The sequence below is a fragment of the Salarias fasciatus genome, chromosome 22 (assembly GCF_902148845.1).
Source record: "Salarias fasciatus chromosome 22, fSalaFa1.1, whole genome shotgun sequence".
Lineage (NCBI taxonomy): Eukaryota > Metazoa > Chordata > Actinopteri > Blenniiformes > Blenniidae > Salarias > Salarias fasciatus.
The window spans coordinates 4,021,687-4,044,731 of record NC_043765.1 but is presented as its reverse complement, the minus strand read 5'-3'; the positions used below and the strand labels follow the sequence as shown (position 1 = coordinate 4,044,731).

General features: G+C 43.8%; 2 protein-coding genes across 3 annotated transcripts; one reads left to right on the top strand and one right to left on the bottom strand.

The window, feature by feature from the left end:
* Positions 1 to 359: 359 nt before the first annotated feature.
* tmem268 (transmembrane protein 268) lies at positions 360 to 8,641 on the top strand. 2 transcript variants are annotated; one of them, XM_030120507.1, is made up of 9 exons: positions 360 to 534; positions 2,840 to 2,987; positions 3,931 to 4,025; positions 4,115 to 4,222; positions 5,294 to 5,446; positions 5,805 to 5,915; positions 6,221 to 6,310; positions 6,460 to 6,693; positions 8,003 to 8,641. In XM_030120507.1, exons 2-9 carry the CDS (start codon positions 2,867 to 2,869, stop codon positions 8,168 to 8,170), a joined length of 1,080 nt encoding a protein of 359 aa, XP_029976367.1. In that variant the 5' UTR covers positions 360 to 534; positions 2,840 to 2,866; the 3' UTR covers positions 8,171 to 8,641. The 2 variants fall into 2 exon arrangements, with proteins under 2 accessions (XP_029976367.1, XP_029976366.1); XM_030120506.1 differs by having other exon boundaries at positions 360 to 538.
* A 4,736-nt stretch (positions 8,642 to 13,377) lies between these two features.
* On the bottom strand, positions 13,378 to 21,223 carry prrt1 (proline-rich transmembrane protein 1). The gene is made up of 4 exons (XM_030120508.1): positions 21,110 to 21,223; positions 17,152 to 17,492; positions 15,193 to 15,384; positions 13,378 to 13,585 (listed from the first exon to the last, which is right to left on the bottom strand). The coding sequence occupies exons 1-4, from the start codon at positions 21,126 to 21,128 to the stop codon at positions 13,409 to 13,411; spliced, it is 729 nt and encodes a 242-aa protein (XP_029976368.1). The 5' UTR covers positions 21,129 to 21,223; the 3' UTR covers positions 13,378 to 13,408.
* Positions 21,224 to 23,045: the final 1,822 nt, after the last annotated feature.

Sequence of the window (23,045 nt, the reverse complement as noted above, 5' to 3'; positions counted from 1 at the left end):
TTTGAGTTCAACACTGTTCTGACTGCTATTGTGTATCATCTTTACAACATCTTCTGTGCTGTGTTACCTGCTTTTTGCCCCTTGGTTGACGAGTTATTTTATAATATCTTTTTTTTTTTTGCAGCCTTTTGTTCCTCATGCATTAAAGCTGTGCACAGCGTTGTGTCTCTGTGCTTAAAACATGTGTGAACTCAAGCGTCTGGCCATGTTTCTTATGCTGTGCTGTCTGAGAACCACAAACCACATTCCTGTAGTCATGGGGCCGACCTGATCTGAGTCACAAGCTATGAGAGAGAGCGAGAGAGAGGGAGAGAGAGAGAGAGAGAGAGAGAGAGAGAGAGAGAGAGAGAGAGAGAAGGGGGAAGCGGTGAGGCTCAGAGGCAACTTCACTTCAAAATGTGAATTCTGAAAGTCATCAGCGCCTGCTCCTGATGGAAGTACAAACGGAGCGAAGGAACAAAGGCCACAAAAAAGAGCGAGGAGGAAATCCAGCGGTGACACATCTGGGCGATATGATGGACTTTCATCTGATGCGTAGGTAGGATGTTTGTTAGTCATCTAAAAACTATTTCCCGTCACTGATGTGTGTTTAGTTGCCGAGAGTTCAGTGACTGTCACATGTAGAATCACCACAAAGATAAACATAACATATTAATGAAGTTTTATTCAGAAAATAGTGCTTTATACCTTATTTTTTCTGAATATTTACACATATTTCCATAACAAGAAGGTGGCTCTCTCAGCTTTTTATATCTTACAGTGTAGAAATATCATTTTATGGAGGAAAAGAAGCATCTAAAGGTCTTATTTATGTTCAAAATTAATGTCAGCACAGTGCACCAGCGGATATGTAGAGATGCAGTGTTCAGATAACACGTTGAGCTGTGCTTTTACTGATAAGTTCCTCTGTGCAGGAGTGAAACTGACAAAAAAAACCACAGTTATACAGTCCTGTAAGTTTCTCTCCTCCACTCAGTGGTCAATTTCTCTACTGCACGCATTATTAACAAGCAAGGCAGTGAGAAATAAAGGAAATAACTCAGGAAGGAGGCCGAGGTGTAAAGAGAGACAGAGGTTAGTCAAAGGAGGACCACGAAGCGGAGTTTTCACACGTCAGTGTTGAAATGTGCCTCCGTCAGAAGCAGCCTGCATGAGAAACAGGCCTGAAGAGAGCTGTTTGAGTAATTTATACCGGATCTGGCAAAATGCTGAAGGGATCGTAGGTGTGCTGAAGAGGGTTGCTTTTAAGGTACAGTGTCACCGCTTAACACGGTCCTTATCCTCTGTCAGCAGACACCCACACTGCCTCGATAAGGCATGTACTTCAGAACGGGTTATAGTCAAAGAAATACAGATACAACTCATCAAAATGTAAATTCCCTTAAGTCGATTCCTCAAAACTTAATCTCCCCATTAAGAGATTACGGCCCATTTGTCCTGCCCTTTGTGCTCAGACACTGCAGAGACCCTGGGAGCAGAAGTAATCTGGTTTCCTGCGTGTTTTCTCACATTTCAAGTCACCAGTGAATGGCTGTCAGAGATAAGGACTGTGGCCGGCAGTCTGAGGGACATTTGGCATGAGTGCTTCTGCTTTGTGGAGCGTGACGGCTCCCTGAGCTTCACGACCTTTTTTCTGTCTGATTAAAGTCCCACAGCCGGGTCAGGAAAGCTCACGATCAAAGTGCTCTTGTGAAGAGAAACACTGTTCATCATATCATCTCATTGCGTTGGATAGTCGATCCTCTAATTTTCAGTAATTTATCCATTAGTAGAGCTCATATTTGTAGTTCCTTCAACTTTTAATCTTTAATTCTGTACAGTTAGATAACTGTAACAGTTTGTTTTTTAATCTACAACTAGTTAAAGAGTCCAGTATTTTATGTATTAAATATATAGAGTCAGAGCTTTTTTTATGTACAGTGTTGCTTCCACTGATGTAGCAGCTATTAAACACATCAGCACAAATTTATCTGGAGCCATTAGCTTTTAGATTGTTTAATAATCACCTTAAATAATTTATACCACTTTAATCACTTGTGATTTTTAGTTTTCTCAAGCTGAATTCATCCAACACTAAGATTTGGTTAAGGGCTGAATCCAATAGATTGTGATTTTTAAGTCATTAGTTGGAGTATTTTCAAATAAATTGGCAGTCTAGTTAGTGTTAGTTTGAGAACTCAAGCTTTAATTTATTGCTGACTTTTTGCTTTTTTTTCATCAGTTCCTTTTTTACCTTATCACCCCAGATCACTGGTGTTTCAGCAAGTTTTGTTAGTTGTTGACCACTTCCACAGTTCATGACTTTTGACTGAATATTTTAACCCTTTATACATTCACTGCCTGTTTAAAATGCATATTTGTACATTTCAGATGGAGGTTTATCATTTATTTATTATAACAGCACCCAGCAAATTCAATTAAAATCCAGGAAATAAGTTTAATAAATGCTGAAATATTGTTTATTTGGTGAGGTTCCAGCTTCGTTATTATTTTTTTAATATCCATTTTGAAGCTGTTTCACATGCCTTAAATGATTTTTACTGCTGTTGTGTCTTTCTTACTTACGTGTTAATTTAGCAGAAGTGAGTCGGAGGTAGTTGTTCTTCTTACCCAACAGTTTCACCAGTGAATAAGCAGATGTGTAATTTTCCTGTCACATTGCGTGTCGGACTCCTCATCCCACACTTTCAGTTCTGTGAATCGGCCTTTCCTAGTGCAACTGCAAAATAAAGGAAGACTCTGCTGTCACATGACGGAGGGGAAACGTGTGAAATGTTGTAAGCGAGCGAGCGTTTCACTGTCGTCAGAGCGGCGGTGTTGATTCTGTGCTGTTCTCCAGCCGTAGGACGTGACGACCACTGAGACGATGGAGGACGACCCCGAAGCTCACCACCCGACGGAGGAGGACACTGGGGTGGATGTTCAGAGCAGACAGACTAAAGCTGAGCCGGACAGCAGCAGCAGCAACACAGCCAGCTGGTTGAATGGTAACCAGATAAAAGCTTTTGCATTCCACAAAGCCGACAGGAGGAGATGAAGTCCAAAACATGAACCTCTGAAGCATTAAAACATCAACAAGAACAATAAACCATGAACGAGAGCCTAAACGAGACTCTAGAAATCTCTGGAAACTCCCCTGGGTCAAGAGACCCTCCAGTAGTAGTGAATAGTGTTTTGTTTTTTTTGTTTTTTTTCACCTTTTCACCACAAAGAGGAAGATGTGGTGAAATCCATGAAGTCTGATCAGGATCATTGATTATTTTACTGTCTGTATGAGTGTACGTGACAGTCAGTGTTTACCTTCAAGCCTGAATTCAATAAAGGTGGAAAAGAAGAGCTTGATTTGATATTATTTAATAACCCCTTTGATGGAGTGTTGTTAAAACTCAGTAGCCCCGCGAGTGAGGAAAGAAATGTGTTGACCGAGTGTCATCGGTTCAAGCAGCATCATTTCATGAGGGTTCATTTGCTCTCCTGAAACTCTTTCAGCTGTATCTTTTCCAGTTGAGTGGTTAAAAAAAAAGAAGCTTTTTTCACTATCTTAGATATTCATGATTATTGACCTTAATGTATATTGACGCTAAGTTCTCTAAGGATTTGTCCATTTTATCATTTTATCAGTTCAGTTTAATGCTTTGGCTGTTTTTAAGATATAGCACAAGTTTTAACCCATACATCCTCAGCTTGAGCAGCTGAGGACCCCTCAGTGGTGTCCTCTCAGTAGTGACCCTTTAACTGTGACCCCTCGCCGTTGACCTCTCAGCGGTGGAGTCTGAAGCACAAAACCTCCAGTTACAATCTCGCTTCACTGACATCCAGACCAGCTCATTTTTGTTTTTATTTCCTGTCTTCACCGTACGTTCCTGGCTCCTTTTCCTCACGTTTGCAGCAGTAGCCTCGTCACTGACTGCCGTCTCTCTGACCCCTCAGGTCAGTGCGTTCTGGCCATGCCGAGTCGGTCCATGTTCAACCCGACCTTCGATCTGTCTCTGTGCCGCACCGTACTGGAGCGAGACGGCTTTCAGGTTGGTACCGCCGCATTCTGAACCGCCGAGCTGCGTTTCAGTCCGTGTTCCCAGACTGCTGATGCCCCTGTGCTGTCTGTGCACGTTAGATTCCCGTGGCGGACATGGAGGCTCCCCTGAGGGCGGCTCTGGAGGTCCCGGCCGTCAGGAGATACATGGTTTTCAACTCGGCCATCTTTCACTTCATCATGGCTCCGGTGCGTTTGCCCTGTGTGCAGATTCACTGCATTTCATTTTAGTTTCACTTCGTTCAGCAGTTTCCTGATTCGTCTCACTCACCTTTCTGAGCTCTCAGAACACTCTGGACCTCTGGGGAGGAGTAGCACATTCTGCATTCAATTAATCTTCCTTTATATTATCTTTTTTTGAGAGATATTCCTCTGAGAAGCTTGAATATTAGTTTCTTAATAAACTAATATTCTTATTCACTAAAATCCTGCGTTAAACCACATGTTGGTGCCACTTCCAGTTTTCATACATTTGTGGTTGATTTCCTAAGAACAACACCGAGAGTCACTGGCTCCACATGTGAAGAGGAGTTTTCAGATGTGTGCTTTAGAGCCTGTTTACATGTGATTGTTTGTGGTGTGCTTCAGGTAGATCTGGTTCTCAGTGTTTTTCACACAGATGAGATGAGCATTTGAGAAAAAAATAACTTTGAACTATCCTAATTTAAGTCGACATTTGATGAAATTTTTTTTAAGCACTTCTCATGCAAAGAGCTTCACACTGTAAAAACATGATGCTTTTATTGTCTACTGCTGACTCTAATATATACTTTTATTTATGTTTGTGTGTGCTTAATAACAGCACCTCGACTTTGCAAAGTTCAGCTGCAGATCCTCTGGAACATTGGCTTTACGTTGATACATGACAGACGCATAATGAAAATCTTATCAATCACACAGGAATTGAATCTTGTTTGACTGTGCACGAAGTTTTATTGAAATTATGATCAACTAACAAAGTTTTCAGTTAATTTTCCTTCCAATCTACTAACCAACAAAGGGCTAGATTGTTTCAGCTCCAGCTGGTTGTTCCTGCTGGTTTGATTTATTGTTGCGCGTTTCTTCTCCCACAATCGAAAAAGTAAAGAAATCACACTTTTCTTGTAAAAGTTGTGTTGTAAAATGCCAATAAGCCTTACAGTCATTTTTCTGCACAGTATGATAATTTCCTGACAGTTATGTTGCGTTTTGCTACTCGTGCTCATGCTGCTCTGTATTTTACATTGAGATGAAGAAACCCGGTGTCTGGTTCTCCATCAGGTGCTGTATATGGTGGTGTGGTGCGCCGTCTTCTCCACCCTCCACCTCTACATCGCCGTCAGTGACTACTGGGTCCTCTGTCTGTCCGTCAGCCTCGTCTCCATCTTCCTCACCTCCGCCATCATCTTCATCCTCCACCGCAGCAACAAGGAGGTGAGGCAGTCAGGCTGAAGTCAGGCTGTTAAAGTGAAGAGAATAATTTCCTTAAGACAATGTCTTTCGCTCTTTCTATTTTGATTAACAGTTGCTTTTTAAATATTTTTATTAGGTGGACATGATTTCATCTTAGTGTTACTCATTTTTTGAGTTACTGGTTCTTTCCACTCCCTGAAGTCCTGATTAGAGGAGTCTTGAAGGATAAAAATGTCAAAACATTTCAGAACAAATCTATTTATTGGTAGAAAACCTGAATATGTCAACTTGAAGCTTAATATATTGCATGTGGCACATTTAAGTATGGGTAGAGTTTCCGACGTGACCTGATTGGACTCTCAAACTCTTTCCGTGTCAGATCAACCTGAATTTAGATGTGCGGTTAGTCCAGGTGAACGAGAGGATGGCGAAACACAAGCTGCTGGTGGGAGTGGCCGACTGGGTGCAGAACTGCACTGGAAGCATGAAGGTTGGCCTCCAAAAATCTTTTGCCATACATTCTGATTTTCTGTTCTGTGTTACGGACTCCTCAACTAAAAATAAACCCACATGGCTGGACTGAAAAGAGAAAGATAAGAATTTCACAAAAGAGCTTAACAAAAGAGCCGAGCAGTGAAGGAAATCATGGAAATCAAATCCATTCAATCACAAAGGACTGAGCAGAATAAAAAGGAAAGTGTTGAGGCAAAAAAAATATGTTGGAGGAAATGTGATAACATCCAAGCCACTCACACTCGAGTGTTCCTCTCTCCCTCTGTGTGTGTGTTTGTGCAGTTGTACTTTGTTTATTGGGACATGTCGCAGTGTTTGAGGGCGCTGACTGAAACTTTAGAGGAGCAGAGCTTCACCTCGTCCGACATCCAGGTGAGAGCGTCCGGTACATCTGTCGCGCTGCTTGTTATCCTGCTGCATCACTGATTTTTCTCCCGCCCTCATGTCTGGCCTCCCACACCACTGCTTCGGTTATCGCAGCGTGGGCAAGTTTGAAATGAGCGTCTTCTTGCTTTCACCAGAAAAAAATGAAGAAGAAAATGTCACACCTGGTCCTGGTGAGTGAGGTCGGTGGACAGGAGGAGCCGCAGGAGCAGCAGGAGGAGCAGGAGGAGCAGGAGGAGGGCGGCGAGGAGGAACAGAGACCCCTGCTGAGAAACCAGGACGCAGGCTGCAGTACCACGTCCAGCCAGCGGGGGAACTCCGAAGTCACCACCAGCTACAGCCTCGTCCCTGATGTGACTTTACCTGCTCAGGTGAGACACAGCAGCCTTGTTCTCTTTAATTTACACATCTGTGTGTATCCTCATCCCAATACAAAGGTAAAAAAGCACCTCTACAAAAGTATTCGCTCTATTTTAACGTACAAATAGAGCATTGAGCAGTAGAAAAAAAGGAGATGAGAGCTGGAGGACTCTTGAGATGACATTCATAAAATGTACCGCATTTAAATAATTCTTTATTCAGCTCAGGGTTGCAGGGGGGCTGATCCCAGCTGACTGTGTGCGACGGCAAAGACAGAACCTGGACAGGTCCATTAGTGCGTCACAGGTTAAACGGCACACACACTCCCATTCACACCTCCAGGCCATTTAGAGACACCATTAACTTCAAACACAGCCAGTGTTTTGTCAGCCAGTCATCCACATCCCGTTTTAGTGCCGTGACTCATGCGCAGGATGTGCTGTTGTAAGAGTTTAATCACTTCTGGTGCTCTCAGGACTTCACATTACACAGACACACACACACACTCAGATATACACAGCCACTCAAGCATACAAACTCATTAACAGCATATTGCTATTCCTGCATTACTGCGTGGATCCTGTTAGTGCTGCTGTTGTTTTATTCCACAAGCCTCTCCAAGTGCTAATCTTCCATCGTTTGGTTCTGTTTATACAGAATTAAAAGATTATTTTGGGTAGATTTGGATTTTTTTTCCCCTGCTTTTGTGTGTAAAAGCTAATGTTTACTTTCCATTAACCATTAAAGAATGTAAATTTACTGCTGTTTTATTTTTTTCTTTGGTGGTGGCATGAGGCTACAATTAGTTAATGAAACATTTTATTCTGTCACATTGATGAATACCTGAAAATATGTCGTTTCCCGTGTCATTTAGTTTGTTTTCTCACATTATTTAATACCTATAAATGTGATTTACTCAAAAACTCATAGATGGAGCAGTTTAGCTCTCTTAACTTTCCAAAAGACAAATATAGAACAACTGTCACTCATCTCAGCCTGTTGCAATCCAGAAAATACACACTCATTGTTGAAGCTTTTGACGTTTCTTGTGTAATTTAGACTTGTTTACTTAATTCAAACTTCTCTTTTCATAAATGTGCTCAAATTGCAGGTTAGGGAATAAGAAAAAAAGTGACTTTATTAAAGAAAAAGCATTGCTATACTCAAAATAAACAAACTTTTGAATATACAAGAGGTTTACAAATCAATGCTGGTGAAATACTGTTTAATTTTTTTTTTTTAAACAGCTTTACATGTATTGTTTTAATGAAAATGGGGTTCACGTGTGTGACTGTGTGTCTGGCTGTCCCGTCTCTTCAGGAAAGAGCGTTCCAGCTTCTGATGACCTACAGCGCAGCGTACGTGAAGCTGCTGGTGTCGGAGAGGCTGCCCGGACAGTCACACCACCATCTGCCCCTCCAGGGGAACCACTGCTCCACCGCGCCGCTCTGCCTCTGCCAGTACCTCAAGAAGAAGATCCTCCAGTGACTCAGCTGCAGACCAGGAAGTGAGGGCCGCTGGGACTTCACGGCTCTCTGTGGGTCCTCAGACTCAACAGAGTCCTTGATTCGAGGCTAAAACTCTGGATTTTTGTGTCTTCGGCCATTGGACTGCTGCTCCTCGACCTCGCCGAGCGTTTGCACCACCTGCGTGTTTGCTCATTTGCACGTTGCCAAACTGACGACACAGGTCCAGCTGCTGTCGAACAATATTTATACTCCTGTACACACAACCGCCACAAACACAGTCTCTGCTTCCTCATGTCTAAATTATTCCCACATTGTAAATAAACACAGATTGTGGTGATCTGATATGCTGTATATTCCACTCCCATGCTGTTCTTTTGCTTGTTTACTTGAGGAAAAATGGTTTTCACTTGAAAAATTCCCATTTTTTTTTAAGCCTAGACTTCACTGTACACGACAGATTTTTCTATTAAACTCAAGGTGTTGTCGAACATTTAACTGTGGTTTCTGAATATTTTCAACCAGTTTAACAGACATCAAGATTTGATAAGATATGATAAGATAAAATAAGCATTAATGTATTTAAAGTTCATCTTAGAGGGTTGATAGGTGATTTGTTGCAGACGCACCGTGCGTGAAGAAAGTGAATTTTCTCTGACGTATGAATCCCCACCTCCAGCCTCCTGCTTGAGGCTCTTTTGTTTTCACACCAGCAGGCTTTGTGTGCGCTCACAGGTGTTTTCCTGGCAGCATCCTGAGTTATCAGCAGCCCTCACACATCGGTCCTGAGGCCGCGGCGGAGATGACAGGCTGTAGCGACGGAGCAGCGGGGCGACACAAACACACACAGCGAGGCGGCCGACCCGGGGGGATCCGGGGGCCTGCGTGACGGAGGAGAGAGGCGTGCAGCGTGAGGCCCGGTTAAACGATCTCTGAGACGCTGGGTCGCTTCAGGAGGCTAAATGACCATCTGTGATCTGTACACACAGGCTGGCTGCACTCCCACCTTCCTCCTGCAACCTCCCCTCTGCTCACGCTTTATTAAATTAGCCAATATTAAGCATGTTATTAAATGCAGAGTGTCAGGAACAATATGAGAGGCTGGATATCAGTTTCATCTGCTTTAAAATGGCTTTTAGCTCCCTAATAAATGTTTTTAAATTTTGCTGTTTCCCAGATAGTGAAAAGATTTTAAAAAATATATCAATACTTCCTGTTACAACAGACATTTTTAAAGTAAATATCATAGATTTTCATTATGATTAGCTCTTTAGGTTATTTCCTGCTTCTTGAATTAAAAAATAATCTAGTTTCTCACTTATAACTGTAATACAGGTTGAATTCCCTGAATCCATTCCCTGATATAGAGACAATGACAAACACATTAACAGTATTTATGTTTTAACTGAGAGCTTGAGATGATTTATATTTAACCAATTTTTTTTTATTTTTGTACTTTCATAACTTGTAATGTTTCTCTTTCCTTGGATGTTGACTTGATATAATTTTACCATTAATTTCTCCAGTATCCAGTTGAAATAATGTGAGTGCTTTTGTTAGCCCTGTCACAAATTTGAATAATGGCCACGTTGCCTTTAAATCACTGAATCTTAATGAGACAAAATGATTCATTTAACATTAGCAAGCAGCTTTGTCATCGTGCATCTGAAAGGTTTGATTGTTTCTGTTCTACGTTTTAAAAACAGAAAAATGTGACTTATTGACCACAAATGTGAATAAATCTAGCTACAGCGTGAAGTTTGGTAGAGACAAGATTTGATGAGAACCTACGGGACGCCGGCCATTCTTATGTGTTCACTAATCTGGAAATCCATCTTCTAACAGTCGTCATTGTCACCATGACGATGGGCTGACGGAAGAAAAAAATGTCAATGGTTCATGGAAGTTATCAGGATGCATCATCTTCATCAATGCGCGCACACCGAGAAAAAAAAAAAAAATCCCCTCCTGTCAAAATATTTGAAGGAAGACATAAATAGGATGCGAGTCCGTATGTTTGCATAATGAGATAAATCTGCAGCAGTGAAACAAACGATCTGCAAATCCTCCTCTGATCGAACACAAGATAGCGAGCGATGCTGTAGCTCGTGTTCTGATGGGGAGAGGAAAAAGAGACGAAGAGGGAGAAAACCAGGGCAACTATAAATAGCCTCAGTGATGAGGGAGAGAGGAGATGCCACAGAGACTGGGAGGATGGAGAGGTGAAACAAAAAAACACAGACCAGAAGAAGGAGGCGCCGCCTTCACCCATGTGCTGTTCACATCCCCAAAACGATTCCTTTATTCATTACTCAAACAACTGAAGTCAGAAACAACCAGTGTGTGTGTGTGTGTGTGTGTGCGCGCAACACAGCCATGAATATAATTATAGCATAATAAACCCCAAGAAGAACCACACGTACACAGGAAAATCGCTCGGCTCTTGGAACAAGCAACCCGTCGCATTTACAAGCTGAGAAACACGCCGAAGGAAAGGAAGAGTGGAAAGAAAACCGAAGAGGCAGGAGTCAGCTGCGGTCCGGTCAGAACGAGCACACGGGGAGACGCAGCCTAGCCAGAGAAACTATAGATATGCTGGGAGTCACTCTATACAGCAGACGCACTGCCAGAGCCTTCTGTGCTTCATTTACACCGTCAACACCGAGCTCCACTGTGTCCGCGTCACATCTGGGCCCTTTATTTATCACACAGGGAAAGTTCCCCAGGCGAGCCGAGCAGCTTGAAGGTGTCGGGGATTGAATTGTTGTTATATCGAGCTTTCATGTAAAGAGGTAGATTAAAAAAGATATCTGATCGATAAATACCGGACTGACACCGCCGGCTAAACGTCAGGAGCTGAGGGTTTGGTGGATGATTTCTGTGTTGTTTGGCATTAGTGGAGAATATTTGGCTTTTTTATTTTCTTGCTTGGAGCAATCCACATTATCCCTGCTGCTCATCCTACAAATGCATGTCCCTGACAAACACGGCAACATTTTCAAAGGAAAGTAAACCAGCTTTCTAACCATATGAAATTCATGGCCAAGAAACATTTTTGCAACAAAGAAATAACCCACCAAACACAAATTTCCTTAGTGTCTGTGTGTAAATTATTAGTTTGGCTGAGCAGAGTTTCTTCACATAATAACAATAATAATAATAATAATAAATCCACCTATTAGCACCTCACTAACAACCAGAAACATGTTCAATAAATGAAAGACCAAAGTTTATAATGACAGTGACAAAGTGCTGATAAGTGAACTGCAGCATCACTTTTGGAGAGAATGTTGGTTGATGGAAAAAAAAGTACATCAAACAATCACTAAACGTGTCTTCGAACAGGCTTCTTGGTACGTTCAGTATCGATAAATTTGTGCATGCAGATGTTTTTCAGCCAAATAATTAGTGTCTTTCTCATCCTCATTTTCTAAATGGATGCACAGTATTTATGGTATAAAGTGAAAATTGCTGATAGAGGTTTTAAAACTGAGGGTAAAACTTTTCCTGGGTTTGATAAATATGGGCTCAAATGTGCGTCAGTGTCTTAAATATTATGCATATATAATAATAACTATATATTTTGTATAAACCTATGATCTCTATTTGTGCTCATTGTCAACAAACATATAATTTCCATCGATTGTAACCTCTCTTTATAGTCTTTGAAAAATATTGAGACTGTAGGGACCAGAAGAGAATAGAAGGAGCAGAAGAGATATGTTAATAGGTCCAATAACTCATCCACCGTGGATCGGAGAAAGACGAAATGGAGGGGATTAACCAGAGGGCGTGGAGCTGAAAGTGCTACAAAACAGTTAAGACATTATCACCATTATTATTATTTATTCTTAATATTTTCTCTCTCTTCCTCCTATTGGAAACATTCACTTCATAACTCCCGAAAGCTCAGGATCAAGCTGCAGCCTCACAGCCTGGTCATCTCCTATAAACAACAGAGCTACGCTACGTTATGGAAACCACACCACCGCCTCCGCCGCCGCACATCCAGGCTTAATATTTAGGACACGTGGAAACAAACGGAGGATGACATGCAGGGTTCTGCTGCCTCATACGTCTACGGTCGCACTAAAGTTTCATAAACAGCGTCTGAAGGATGTGCAACACAATAAAAGGCTAATACGTCTCTAGAAACAGTATTCGCAAACCTAATATTGAAATATTTATCATCTAACTTGTCTCGTTTTCATGTTTTGACAGTAGCTTGGTTCACACTTTAAGAAAATACTGCAGCACAGACTGAGAGAGATTTCAGGAAATATTCCCACAGACAGCTGGGAGACAAAGCTACGTTTCCCACTAAAAGCCCATCAGCTTGGATTCATATTCATCATGCACTAAAAGAACTGTGACTGTAGGCAGCTGTATCATCTGGTTACTACAAAGTGCAATATCGTCTTCATAAGATATCAAATTCAGGCCAGTTCAAAGTGTCAGACAGTGGCAGTAAACTAGTGATATCCTGGAAATTATAGCAATGTCTGGGTAGATACTGATCAAAGTAATAAATAACACACTGCAAATAAATTAACACATGAAATTCATACGTTCTGTATCCGGATACAGTGTCCCCACAGGTGTGAATAAATACTCTGTTTGGTTATGTTTGACAGTCCAGCTTCCATTTGGTGAGTCGGAAATGTGTCGCCATCACCCGAAATCAGTTTCCTAAGCAGCAGAGACGCAGCTCTGCGGGTCGGCGCTGTTGGAACGAGGAGAAAACGTGTGGATGTTCACACCCCAAAGACTAAAAGGTGCATTTTCACTAAGCTAAATAAGCACTTTTTGATTGCGTCGTCTGAAATTTCAGGGGTCCTCCGGGGATGCTGGGATGTTCTGACCTACCCTCTCGTCTAACTACATCAGCGAAGGCCGAATGAATTAATAAGAGCGGAGTGAATTGTTAATGCGAGGAGCTTTGTTTCCCTCCTGCAGCTCGGATCTGAGTGTGAGTACTAAACGCAAACAGCAACACTGGCCTCTTGTTTCACAGCTGCCTGCGTTTCGCTTTTGATCGTCAGCTGTGATTGTTTTTTTGTTGGGTTGTGTTTGATGGAAACAGGTCGGGTCAGATCAGTGTGTTCATGTGTGTGTGTGTGTGTGTGTGTGTAGAATAGATGACGAATAGAGCAAGCAAGAAAACCATTTGGGTGCATTTTCAGCGCTTCCTGTTTCCTCCAGAGTGGTTTTGCAGTAGCTAATATTTGCCGGGCGTCCCGTCGGGAGGCGAGTGGCGGAGTTAGGGCTCCCAGTCGTCGTCGTGGTGCTGCGAGGCGATGATGACGACCACGGTGAGGATGGTGCACAGCACGATGGAGGCGATGCCCACCGCCAGGCTGATGAAGGAGAAGTTGCGCGCCTCGCGGGAAGCTATCTCCGCCGTCACCATGTCGCCTCTGGCTATCGCCGTGCGCACCTAAGAGGAGCAGGACGGAAGGGGTTGGTGTGGGAGAGACAGAGAGAGAGAGAGAGAGAGAGAGAGAGAGAGAAATTACAATATATGTTATGTAAGGGGAAGATGGGCGAGTGGGAGCAGCAGAGAAACGCCATGAATGGATCGATTTCACTGCAGCGCGGGCTGAATGTGCAGAAAGAGGCCACTCCGCACGGCATTAACACACTTTAACAACGCACACAGCTCGGACCGGTGGGTCCAGGCACTGTCAGCTCAGTTCAGCTCACAGCCAGCTGAGCAGGCCCGGGGGGGAAAATCCATTCTGTCCCGTTGCACTGACAATGGTGCCGTTACGTAACGCGGTCTGTGGAGTGGTGGTGGTCAGCGCAGTCTGCCTCCACGCAGATAAACAACGGGCATCATGCGAGCCACCAGACCCAACCTCTACATGCTACACACACACACACACACACACACCTCAGATAACCTACATGTTACTCAGCAATTCAACGCAGTGAACCGAGACATCAATTAAACGGAAGTCCGGTCTGCCATGACGCTGCATCACAACAACAGCAGCAACTTCTTAAAGGCTGTTTTTTTCACTGCATGCCAGCGACAAACAGCGGGTAAATTCAGACAGTTGTGATGTTTATTAGTCCACACTGGCATGAAAACAGATCTGTCACATCCTGTTTTGACATAAGTCATCAGGGATGAACGATCTTTCCTAACAGCCACACGGAGCAGGGCGGCCCGCGTGTGCGTTCACAGGCACGAATCTCCCCACCGAGGCTTTTCCACTGACAGCCCGTCAAAAAGAAAACAATGAAACGATAAAGGGAAAACACCCGCAGCACTACAAAGAGAATTAATGAAAACTTTTCAGATGCCTGATATGTATAAGACTATCTCTCCTGTTATGGTGCGCCCGCAAAGGCTCAAAAGCAGAAGTGAAATGGAATTTTTATGAAGGTGGAGTCCAAAAAATCAGGGAAAAAGGAGAAAATGCTCACGAGCACAGACACTGAACATGATTCTACAAGATTCTACAAACTGTGACTTTGACAGGTTTATAAATGCATTAGCTGACGCTGTTTGACGTAGAGTTTATGAACTTTGGTTTAAGTTTGATGCAGCTTGATTCTTTCCACTGACTCACTGCCATACTTTAACATGAAGCATTATAACAACGCTCTCCTGCACGTCATCTGTGTGCACCATCAGCGGCCTCAGAAATGAAATGAACCAAGGGAAAACTAAGCCTTGAATTAGATTTATGTGCAGGGAAAAAAAGTTTCTTTTTGAAGTTCAACTAAAAAACTGGAACCATATTTGACTTCATTGACGATTATCATCATGGTGCAGGACTGGTGTTGAAGAAAAACTAAAATGAAGACCAAAGCTTTGACTCAATCCTCTCGTCCTCTTTTCCCTTCATGTTATTGCTCTTTATGTAATTTATAAACTAAATCAAATGTAACAGTAACAAAGAGCGTATAATCATGTTGAACCAGCTGAGGTAGGACTAACCTCATCTCTAAATGAAACCAGCAGGGGAAAAAGGAAAACCCAGAGTGATAAAAGAGATAAAACAGACACGACACAGCAGCAGCAGCAGCATTAACCTGCACGGCTTTGATGATGGCGATGATGCCCGTGGGCCAGAAGCAGCAGACGGTGGTGAGCACGGCGATGGGCAGGTAGTCGTGCGGCGGCCGGCGGTCCATCAGGGTGATGCTGGGGGGCATTTGCATGGGGTGAATCTGTCCGGGCGGGATCCCCGGGTGAGTTCCTCCAGCCGGCATGTAGGGCTGCCCCTGAGGAGAGAGGGGGAAGAGGCAGAGAGAGGAGAGACGTTTTTAAACGGGAGAGCAGCATTTCCCACTCAGGAGACACGGAAACAGGCCGAGCGAGGACGAGCGCAGCGGCGGGACGCCCCGTTCCGTTACAGGTGTCACACTCAGGGACTGTGTTTGCATTTTGACTGCATTCGCATTGTTTCACAGGACTTTTCTTAATATCTGGGAGTCGTTCAGCTCAGACGAGACTTCAGAGGCTCCCTGAGGATTCGCCTTCAAAGCTAACTGGGCAGTTTTTATCATGTTAGAATTTTTCTCCAAGACCACCTTGCCGAGCTGAGACGTGACTTCCTGGCCGTCACTCGCATCCTGTGGCTGTAACCAGCACAAGCCTCCATCCTCCAGCGGAGACATCAGACAGCATCGTGACTGCTGAAGCTCCTCTAAATGAAACCGCAGCCACAACTGTTTTCTTTCTTTTTAATCAGCTGCAAGTGATTCAGAGATGAAGCCCAGTGCCGGTGTCTGTGGATGAGCCGTGCACGCTGAAACCTGAGCCTCTGATCCAGACGTCTGCTCCAAAGTGTCTAAAAATCTTCTGATTGATTCCTGAGACTGCAGCCAGCCCGTGAAATGAGCGCGCTGCAATGCAGATTACGCTCTTGATCATATTTTTCCTCCACACCTCGGTCCTACACGCATGAAATTACAGCTCCGGTGATGCACAGATGCACTTTGATTTTTTTTTTTTCTGATGACTCACAGTCAGTTTCTGCTGCTTCTCCTTGATGTGAGTTCAGGGTAAAGCAAATATGCAGGAAAACAAGAAACTATTGGAAATGATTAGTGTGAAGGGAACAAATACGTACTGATGGTTTAAAAACACAAATTGATCCTTAATTAAAACCATCTTGTCATTTTTTTTCCTGCTCTTCACAGACAGCCCTCAAAGTCTGGACTCAAACAAGATAATCTCACCATGTGAGGCGAAAGTGCTGACCACTGCACCACTAAATCATCCTCAAAATGAAAAAGAAGGAACACTTGGACGGACCTGATCTAAAACACTACAAATTCCACTGAAAACATGAAGTCTTGACATTCAGTCATTATTAATTGAACCTGATTCCTCCACCGACCCTTTCACTGTAATCTTCCTCACCAAGGTTAAAAACACTGAGGAGCCAGTTTAAAGAAAGTAAAGAGGAGAAAATATCTGACTTCAAACTGATTCCAAATCCAAATAGTTAAAAACTTCATCAAAAAATTTGTGAATTTCATTGAATAGTTTTATTCTAAACATACTTACACAAGTATCCTGCTTTATTGAAGCAGGTCAGTACTTTTATTTAAATCCTAAACAGAATCAAAAGCACTGACAGCAATTTGTAGTTTTCCTGATGATTTGCCCTTAAAGTTCTGCGCAGTGGATATTTAATGACTGCAGAGAAACGGAGACATCGTTTCATTAGGGAATTTCCACTGAATTCACATCAGGTTCCAGAGAGCAGACTAATGAAACATGAATTACAACTACACAATGAAGCTTTTCTCTGGAAGGCTGAGATAAGAGAACAGCGATGGCGAAGAACATGAACTGAAGTAAAGCGTCTCTTTTTGAGGAATCCATTCATTTTGAGGAATACACTTCTCCTCATCTCATATATTCAAATAATCAAACTGAGTTGACTCTTTAAAGCCCTCTTTTTCCATTTTTGTCTTGTGTCTACAGTTTTATTGAAGTTTGTTCTGAAGTCAGGTCAGTAAAAACATGTGAGAGCTCACCGAAGCCATGGGGTAGACGGGCACGTAGGCGGTGCAGGGCTGCAGCTGAAGCGGGTATCCCGGGTGGAGGTACCCCACGGGCGGGGGAGGCATGGTGCCGCCGGGGCCCTGGGTCTGCACGGTGTAGCCCTGCGGGGCCCCGGGGGGCCCCAGCGGGCCGCAGTGGAACTGGGTTTCCTGGAGGTACCCCTCTGAGCCCGGGGGCGGCGGCGGAGGAGGGTAGTTGGGCTGAGTGCCCGGCGCGGGGGTCATGCCGGGGTGCTGCTGGGGCACGTTGGGGTCCTGTGGGGCAGGGAGGTACGGAGGAGGCTGCATGGCCTGACGTCCGGAGTCATCGAGCCCTGAGAGAAGAGGAGGAGGAGGAAACATGAGCAGGGCGGAGAGACAGTCATGAGAGACCGGTGAAAACCCACACGAGAGCAGGGAGAACATGGAAACTCAGCCTCAACGAGTTTCCTCACTTTGAGAGCGATAACCGCCACCTGCGAACCAGGAGACAGATCCACGTACGTTCACCTCCACGTTGGTGTCACCAAATAACCAAATAATGTTTTTGGAAGCGAAAGAAGTGGGGAAAAAACCCATGCACGCACAGGGAAAACATGCAAACTCCACACAGAAAACCCTCCAGGGAGAGATCGTGAATAGACAGATCAGAGGAAGAACTCTACTGCAGAAGGAGAAACAATCAGCAGCTCCTCAGTGCTTTTTCAAAAACCTCCACACAGCCTGATATTTTCCAACCTGCGCCGTCTAATGATGACAGTGATGGACATTTTCTCCCCGACGGAGCAGAGCGAAAATGCGTTTTTGACTCCTCCACAGCGATGTTAATTAGCATCTGTGACATTTCACCTGAGGAGAACCTGGACCCGAAGCGTCCGCCCGCTTTCCGGGCCTCTGATCATCTTTTTGCTCCCTTTGTGTTTGTTTAACACCCAAAATGACTGATGGGGCGTCGCGTTCCCACGGCGGGGAGGTAATCTGCCGTGACAGGGACATGAGGAGGAAGAAAGGCAAAAAAATGGAGATGGATGGAGGAGGAGAAGGAAGAGAAAGAGAGGGAGAGCGAGGGAGGGGGGATCTGATGGGACAGAAGAGGGAGAGCAGGAGGCGAGCGGAGCGGCTGAGTGATGAGGGATGACGACTTGCGCTCGGGGACCGGCTTTACGTAACAGTCCCCAACTCTGTCACAAGCAGGAAGTGGACCAGAAACAGACAGAGGGGAGAGGAGAGGAGGACGAAGAGGACGAGGAGGAAGAGGACAAGCGGAGGGACACCTTCCAAAGGTCACGACATGGTGAGACGCCTGGCAGAAGAAGGACGCAACTTCATCCAAAATCTGAGCAGAAAAAGGCGGCGTCTGGAATGGATCCTGATTAAAAACAGATAACGGGAGGCGCTGCATTCACTTTAAGCCACACTGAGTCAGAAATCAAGTTATCTTCTTCTAGAAATTAAAAAAAAAAAAATCTCTGTCACAAAAAATAAAACAAAAACCTTCCTGCAAAATCCTGCAGGAGATGCAGACATGATGTGTAAGAAGCAGCCACGGCCATCATGGTTTTTCTCTCTTTCATTTGTTTTTAAGAAGCAGAGGAAGAACCCTCACCTCTCTTCACAGTCTACAAACACAATAAAGACAGTGACGCTATGGAGCAAAAAATTCAAACATTTGATATTCAACCAGGAAGTAAAGTTTAGAAGACCAAGATCAGATTGATGTATGATTGAAATAAACTAATAATTACATTTACCCTAAAATTAAATCTTTTTATTAAGATTCACTCTCAAAAATGTAAAAGAAAAAACAATCCTGCTCAGAAAATACTTCGTTCTGTTGATACCTTGTTCTGTTGATTCATTTATTTAATTTGAAAATGTTAGTTTGTCACTTTTTAAGCTTTCAGATCGAAGATTCAGTTTGTTGCTTCTCTTCATTATTCACTTAATTCTGCTCTGAATCTTTCACTCATTTACTATTGTTTTCAAATGATTCATTTCATGCTCCTGTCTTTGGTGTTTTAATTCATGTTTCCTCTTCTCTTTGCTCTCATTCTGCATTTATCACAGAGTTCGTATTTGCTGATGTTTAATTTGTCTATTTGGTGAAACGTGCCGTTGACATGCAGTCACGTTGTTTTGTGGAATCAGGAAAGAAGGATTTAATCTGAGTGTATGGGTGTGCACATTTCAGGAAATGCTCAAATGTTCAAATTTAGTCATCACTGGTACAAAATGAAACTCTCTTATTAAAATAAAATTATGAAGGTTTGGGCTGCAGGATGAAATTCCAGATAGATCCTGGTGACTGCTCAATCTCTTTTTTTGCTTGTGCATTCATATATAGTGTGTGTGAATGTTTGATCGTGAACCAAATCAGATTTACGACGAAGAGTATTGTGCATCAGTGTATCCATATGTCTACATCTCTCTGAATCTATCTCCCTGTGTATCGATGTATCTCTCTCTTTGTGTCTCCATACTGTAGCTCTGTGTGTGTCTGCATGTCTTCCAGTCTATATGAGGCAAAGCAACTCAATTTATTTATAGAGCGTGTCTGAGCCACGGTGAGACAATGTAGCAGAAAATGCAGAATGGAAGCAAAGAAAACAGGAAATAAGAATTAAAAATAAGAAGATTAAAAACATTACAAGCATTATCCGTACAATTTCTGAAAAATTTGCAAACATTTTGTACCTCATTTGAACTAAACTGGCGTGTGTGTTGTCTTAATAACTGAAAATGTTCACAGCTATTAATGCACATGATCGCAGATCAGAGAAATTGGTGAACGGACCCTGCAGAGCGCCGACTGCACACCAGGAGACATTTTGACCTGCAGCTGCTGGAAAAAGCTCAGTAACCGATGACAGTAATGATTGGTGCTCCAGCTTCAGGCTGCACACACAGACCTGCACTCCTGAGTCCAATGCACCCCACTTCATGGTATTATCTGTTCTGCAAAGGCTGTTAGACAATCAGGCAAGATTCCTGTGAAGGAGAACGTCTGCTTGTGGTCAAGGGTAGAACACAGCAACCACTAATGTCTGCATTCAGGTGCTGATATGTGTCACTGTCACAGCACGAGCCATCCTTGGGAGCTTTTGTTTCTGCAGTCACGTCCTCATAAATTACTCCACTGTGTTCTTTTTCCTGGCATCAGTGGACACTGATGCTCAGCCATCGCCGAGTTGATTAAAGCAGCAGACAGCGGCTGTGTTCTGGAGCCCAAACTGCAGTCTGGTCCACAGCCTGCTCCACAGTCTGCTCCAAGGGATGAAAATCAGGTGTCATTTTCAGCTTTATCTCATCTCCTTTCATCTCCTAATTATTTTTCTCTGTGCAGCTGCAGCTCGGGAAGAGTTTGAGCTCCATCTTTAATCTCCACACAGACCGCGGAAACAAGGAGAAACGAGCTGAAATAGCTTTAAGTGGGGGAGAGAGGTTGAGGATTAGGTGTCAAACAGGCGCGAGAAAAGACGTGCACGCGCAAAGGACACCCACATCATGGGCACAGTCAGGAGAGATGCACGTAGGCCCGTGCGTAATGGTGATAATGACACATATGGAGGAAAACAGAGGGCTGGATGAGTTCCTCAGATTAAAGAGAAAGTTCTCAGAGATACCTCCATCCACTGAGGGAAATGGTGGAATCTGAGGTCCCAGAAAATGAGAGGTAAGAAAGTGTGATTCTGAACTCTCCGCGGAGACAGACCGCGGCCCTGCGGTGCGCGCCCCGCACAGCGCCGCGCCGCGCCGCGTCCTCCTTCCCTCCCGCAAGCAGCGCGGTGCAGATGAAGATGTTGACAAGGGCGCAGCTGGGAATGAAACATGCAGATTGAGACTGATGGAGGAGAGAGAGAGAGAAAAAGAGAGGGAGAGGGAGAGACGGGGGGGACACGATCCGTGGACCAGGCAGGAGCAGGGAGAAGAAGGAGAGATCTGCGGAGCTCACCGTGTTTTTCTGCCGACATGCCTCCAGATCTTCTCTGATCGGATCTATTTCTGCTCCAGCCGGTGATGAAAATCGCTGCTCTCGTGCGCGCGGTGGTGCAGAGTTTTTTTTTTTTTTTTTTTTTATTCCAAGCGTGCGCAACCCATCCTCAGGACGTCTTCATCTTCTGAAAAAGACACCCACCTATTTTTCTTTTTCTGTTTTTCTCCTGTGATGAGGGATGTGAAGTTGCGGCGCGGCGGCGGGCAGGTCTCCTCCGCTGCTCCGGTCTAATGAGGTTTCTCCACTAACGCGTCGCCGTACATTGAATTAATGAGACACAAAGCTGTGGTTGTCTTAAAGCGACAGCCCGGACTGGGGGAGCGCGCGGGCACCAGGCTGGAACATCCCATCACAGCAGTGACACGGATCTCTCCCCTTCGCGTGACATTTCACCACCTCTTCTGTTTGCCCTCGTCCCCCACCCCTCCTCCTCCTCTTCCTCTCGAGATTCTTGTCCTCACGTGATGTTTCTGACATTTTCTGGTTTTGTGCAACACAACACACCACAAACGACGCACAATGATCAATTACTTAATCCTATTGAACACTCTGGGTTTAATAAAGCCAATAACTTCCCAAATGGTGCAATAAAACGTTTGAGTCCATATCTTTAAAAATATTTTCATATGAAGCTGCAACAGTATTGGTTACTACAAGTTGCTTTAAAAACATTTTAAAATGTAAAATGCATAAATGAGGATGCATTTTTTGGAAATAAAAAGTTTTTTTTGTGGTTTTTTTGCAGTATTGAAAAGCGATATAGTGGATGACCTTGAATAAACAGGATGTAGCTGTCTCTCCTAATAATGACATATCTCTGACAGTTAAAAGGATTAAAGTTATTACAACAGTCAGTTAGATTATAGGACCAAATGCATGTCAGCTGATTCATTTGCTTAGAGATGCTCCCTATATGTGAATAATCATAGATGCATATTGGCAGATATCTGGTCATTTTTAAAGTATTGGTTATTAAACATCTGTAAGTTCCATCAGACCAGAACAGAACAGAAACCTGTGGGTCATTATATCATGATGATGGTTCTCTTAAGTCCGTGATGTACATGTTAAGATAAAAAACACGCCCAGGAGTAATGGGCGCCGCAGAGCTGGAGGCAGCAATAGGAGTCAGGGGTCAGAGGTCGCGCTCACTGACCAACTCAAACCTGCAGGCTTCAAATTCCAAGTCTGCTTCTCTAACCTGGAGGCCACTACTGTCCTGTTACATGTACTTTCATTACATTTTGAATGTCTCCAAATCCTGCTGAGACATCAGCCTTTTAGTCTTGCTTCATAATTCAGGTCAAATTCTTTGTCTTAATATGAGACTCAGGTGTTGAGTCCATGATCACGAGGTGGGTTCTGGCTTTTCACGACTTTTTAACCTCACAGATGAACCACGACACATGACAGAGTTAATACACACACCAGGAGACAGGGCTGAGCTGGATATAGGTGGAAAGAGTCAATGACCACATGGGTGAGGCACATGAAAGACCGAGCCAAAAGAAACAAGAGACATGCATCCATTCAACATAGTCAACTCAACATAGTCCTAGGCTTTACTTTTTATTGTCTCATGCCAGCTGTTGCCAAAGCTGTCCGTCCCTGGGAGAGGGATCCCTCCATACTGTGGTTCTCCCCAAGATTTCTTCTTTTCCCACTGGGTTTTTGGAGTTTTTTCTTGCCGGATGTGAGGGTCTAAGGCGGTGGTTGCTTCGTTTTGTCTCGTTACTGTGAATTTGACATATTAATATTATGCTTATTCACTGTTTTTATTTTTACCAATCAATGTAACATCTTGAAGCCCTCTGAGGAAACTGTTGTTGTGATACTGGGCTAGACAAAAATAAATTGATTGATTGATTGATTCATCTTCTACCCAACTCAGACA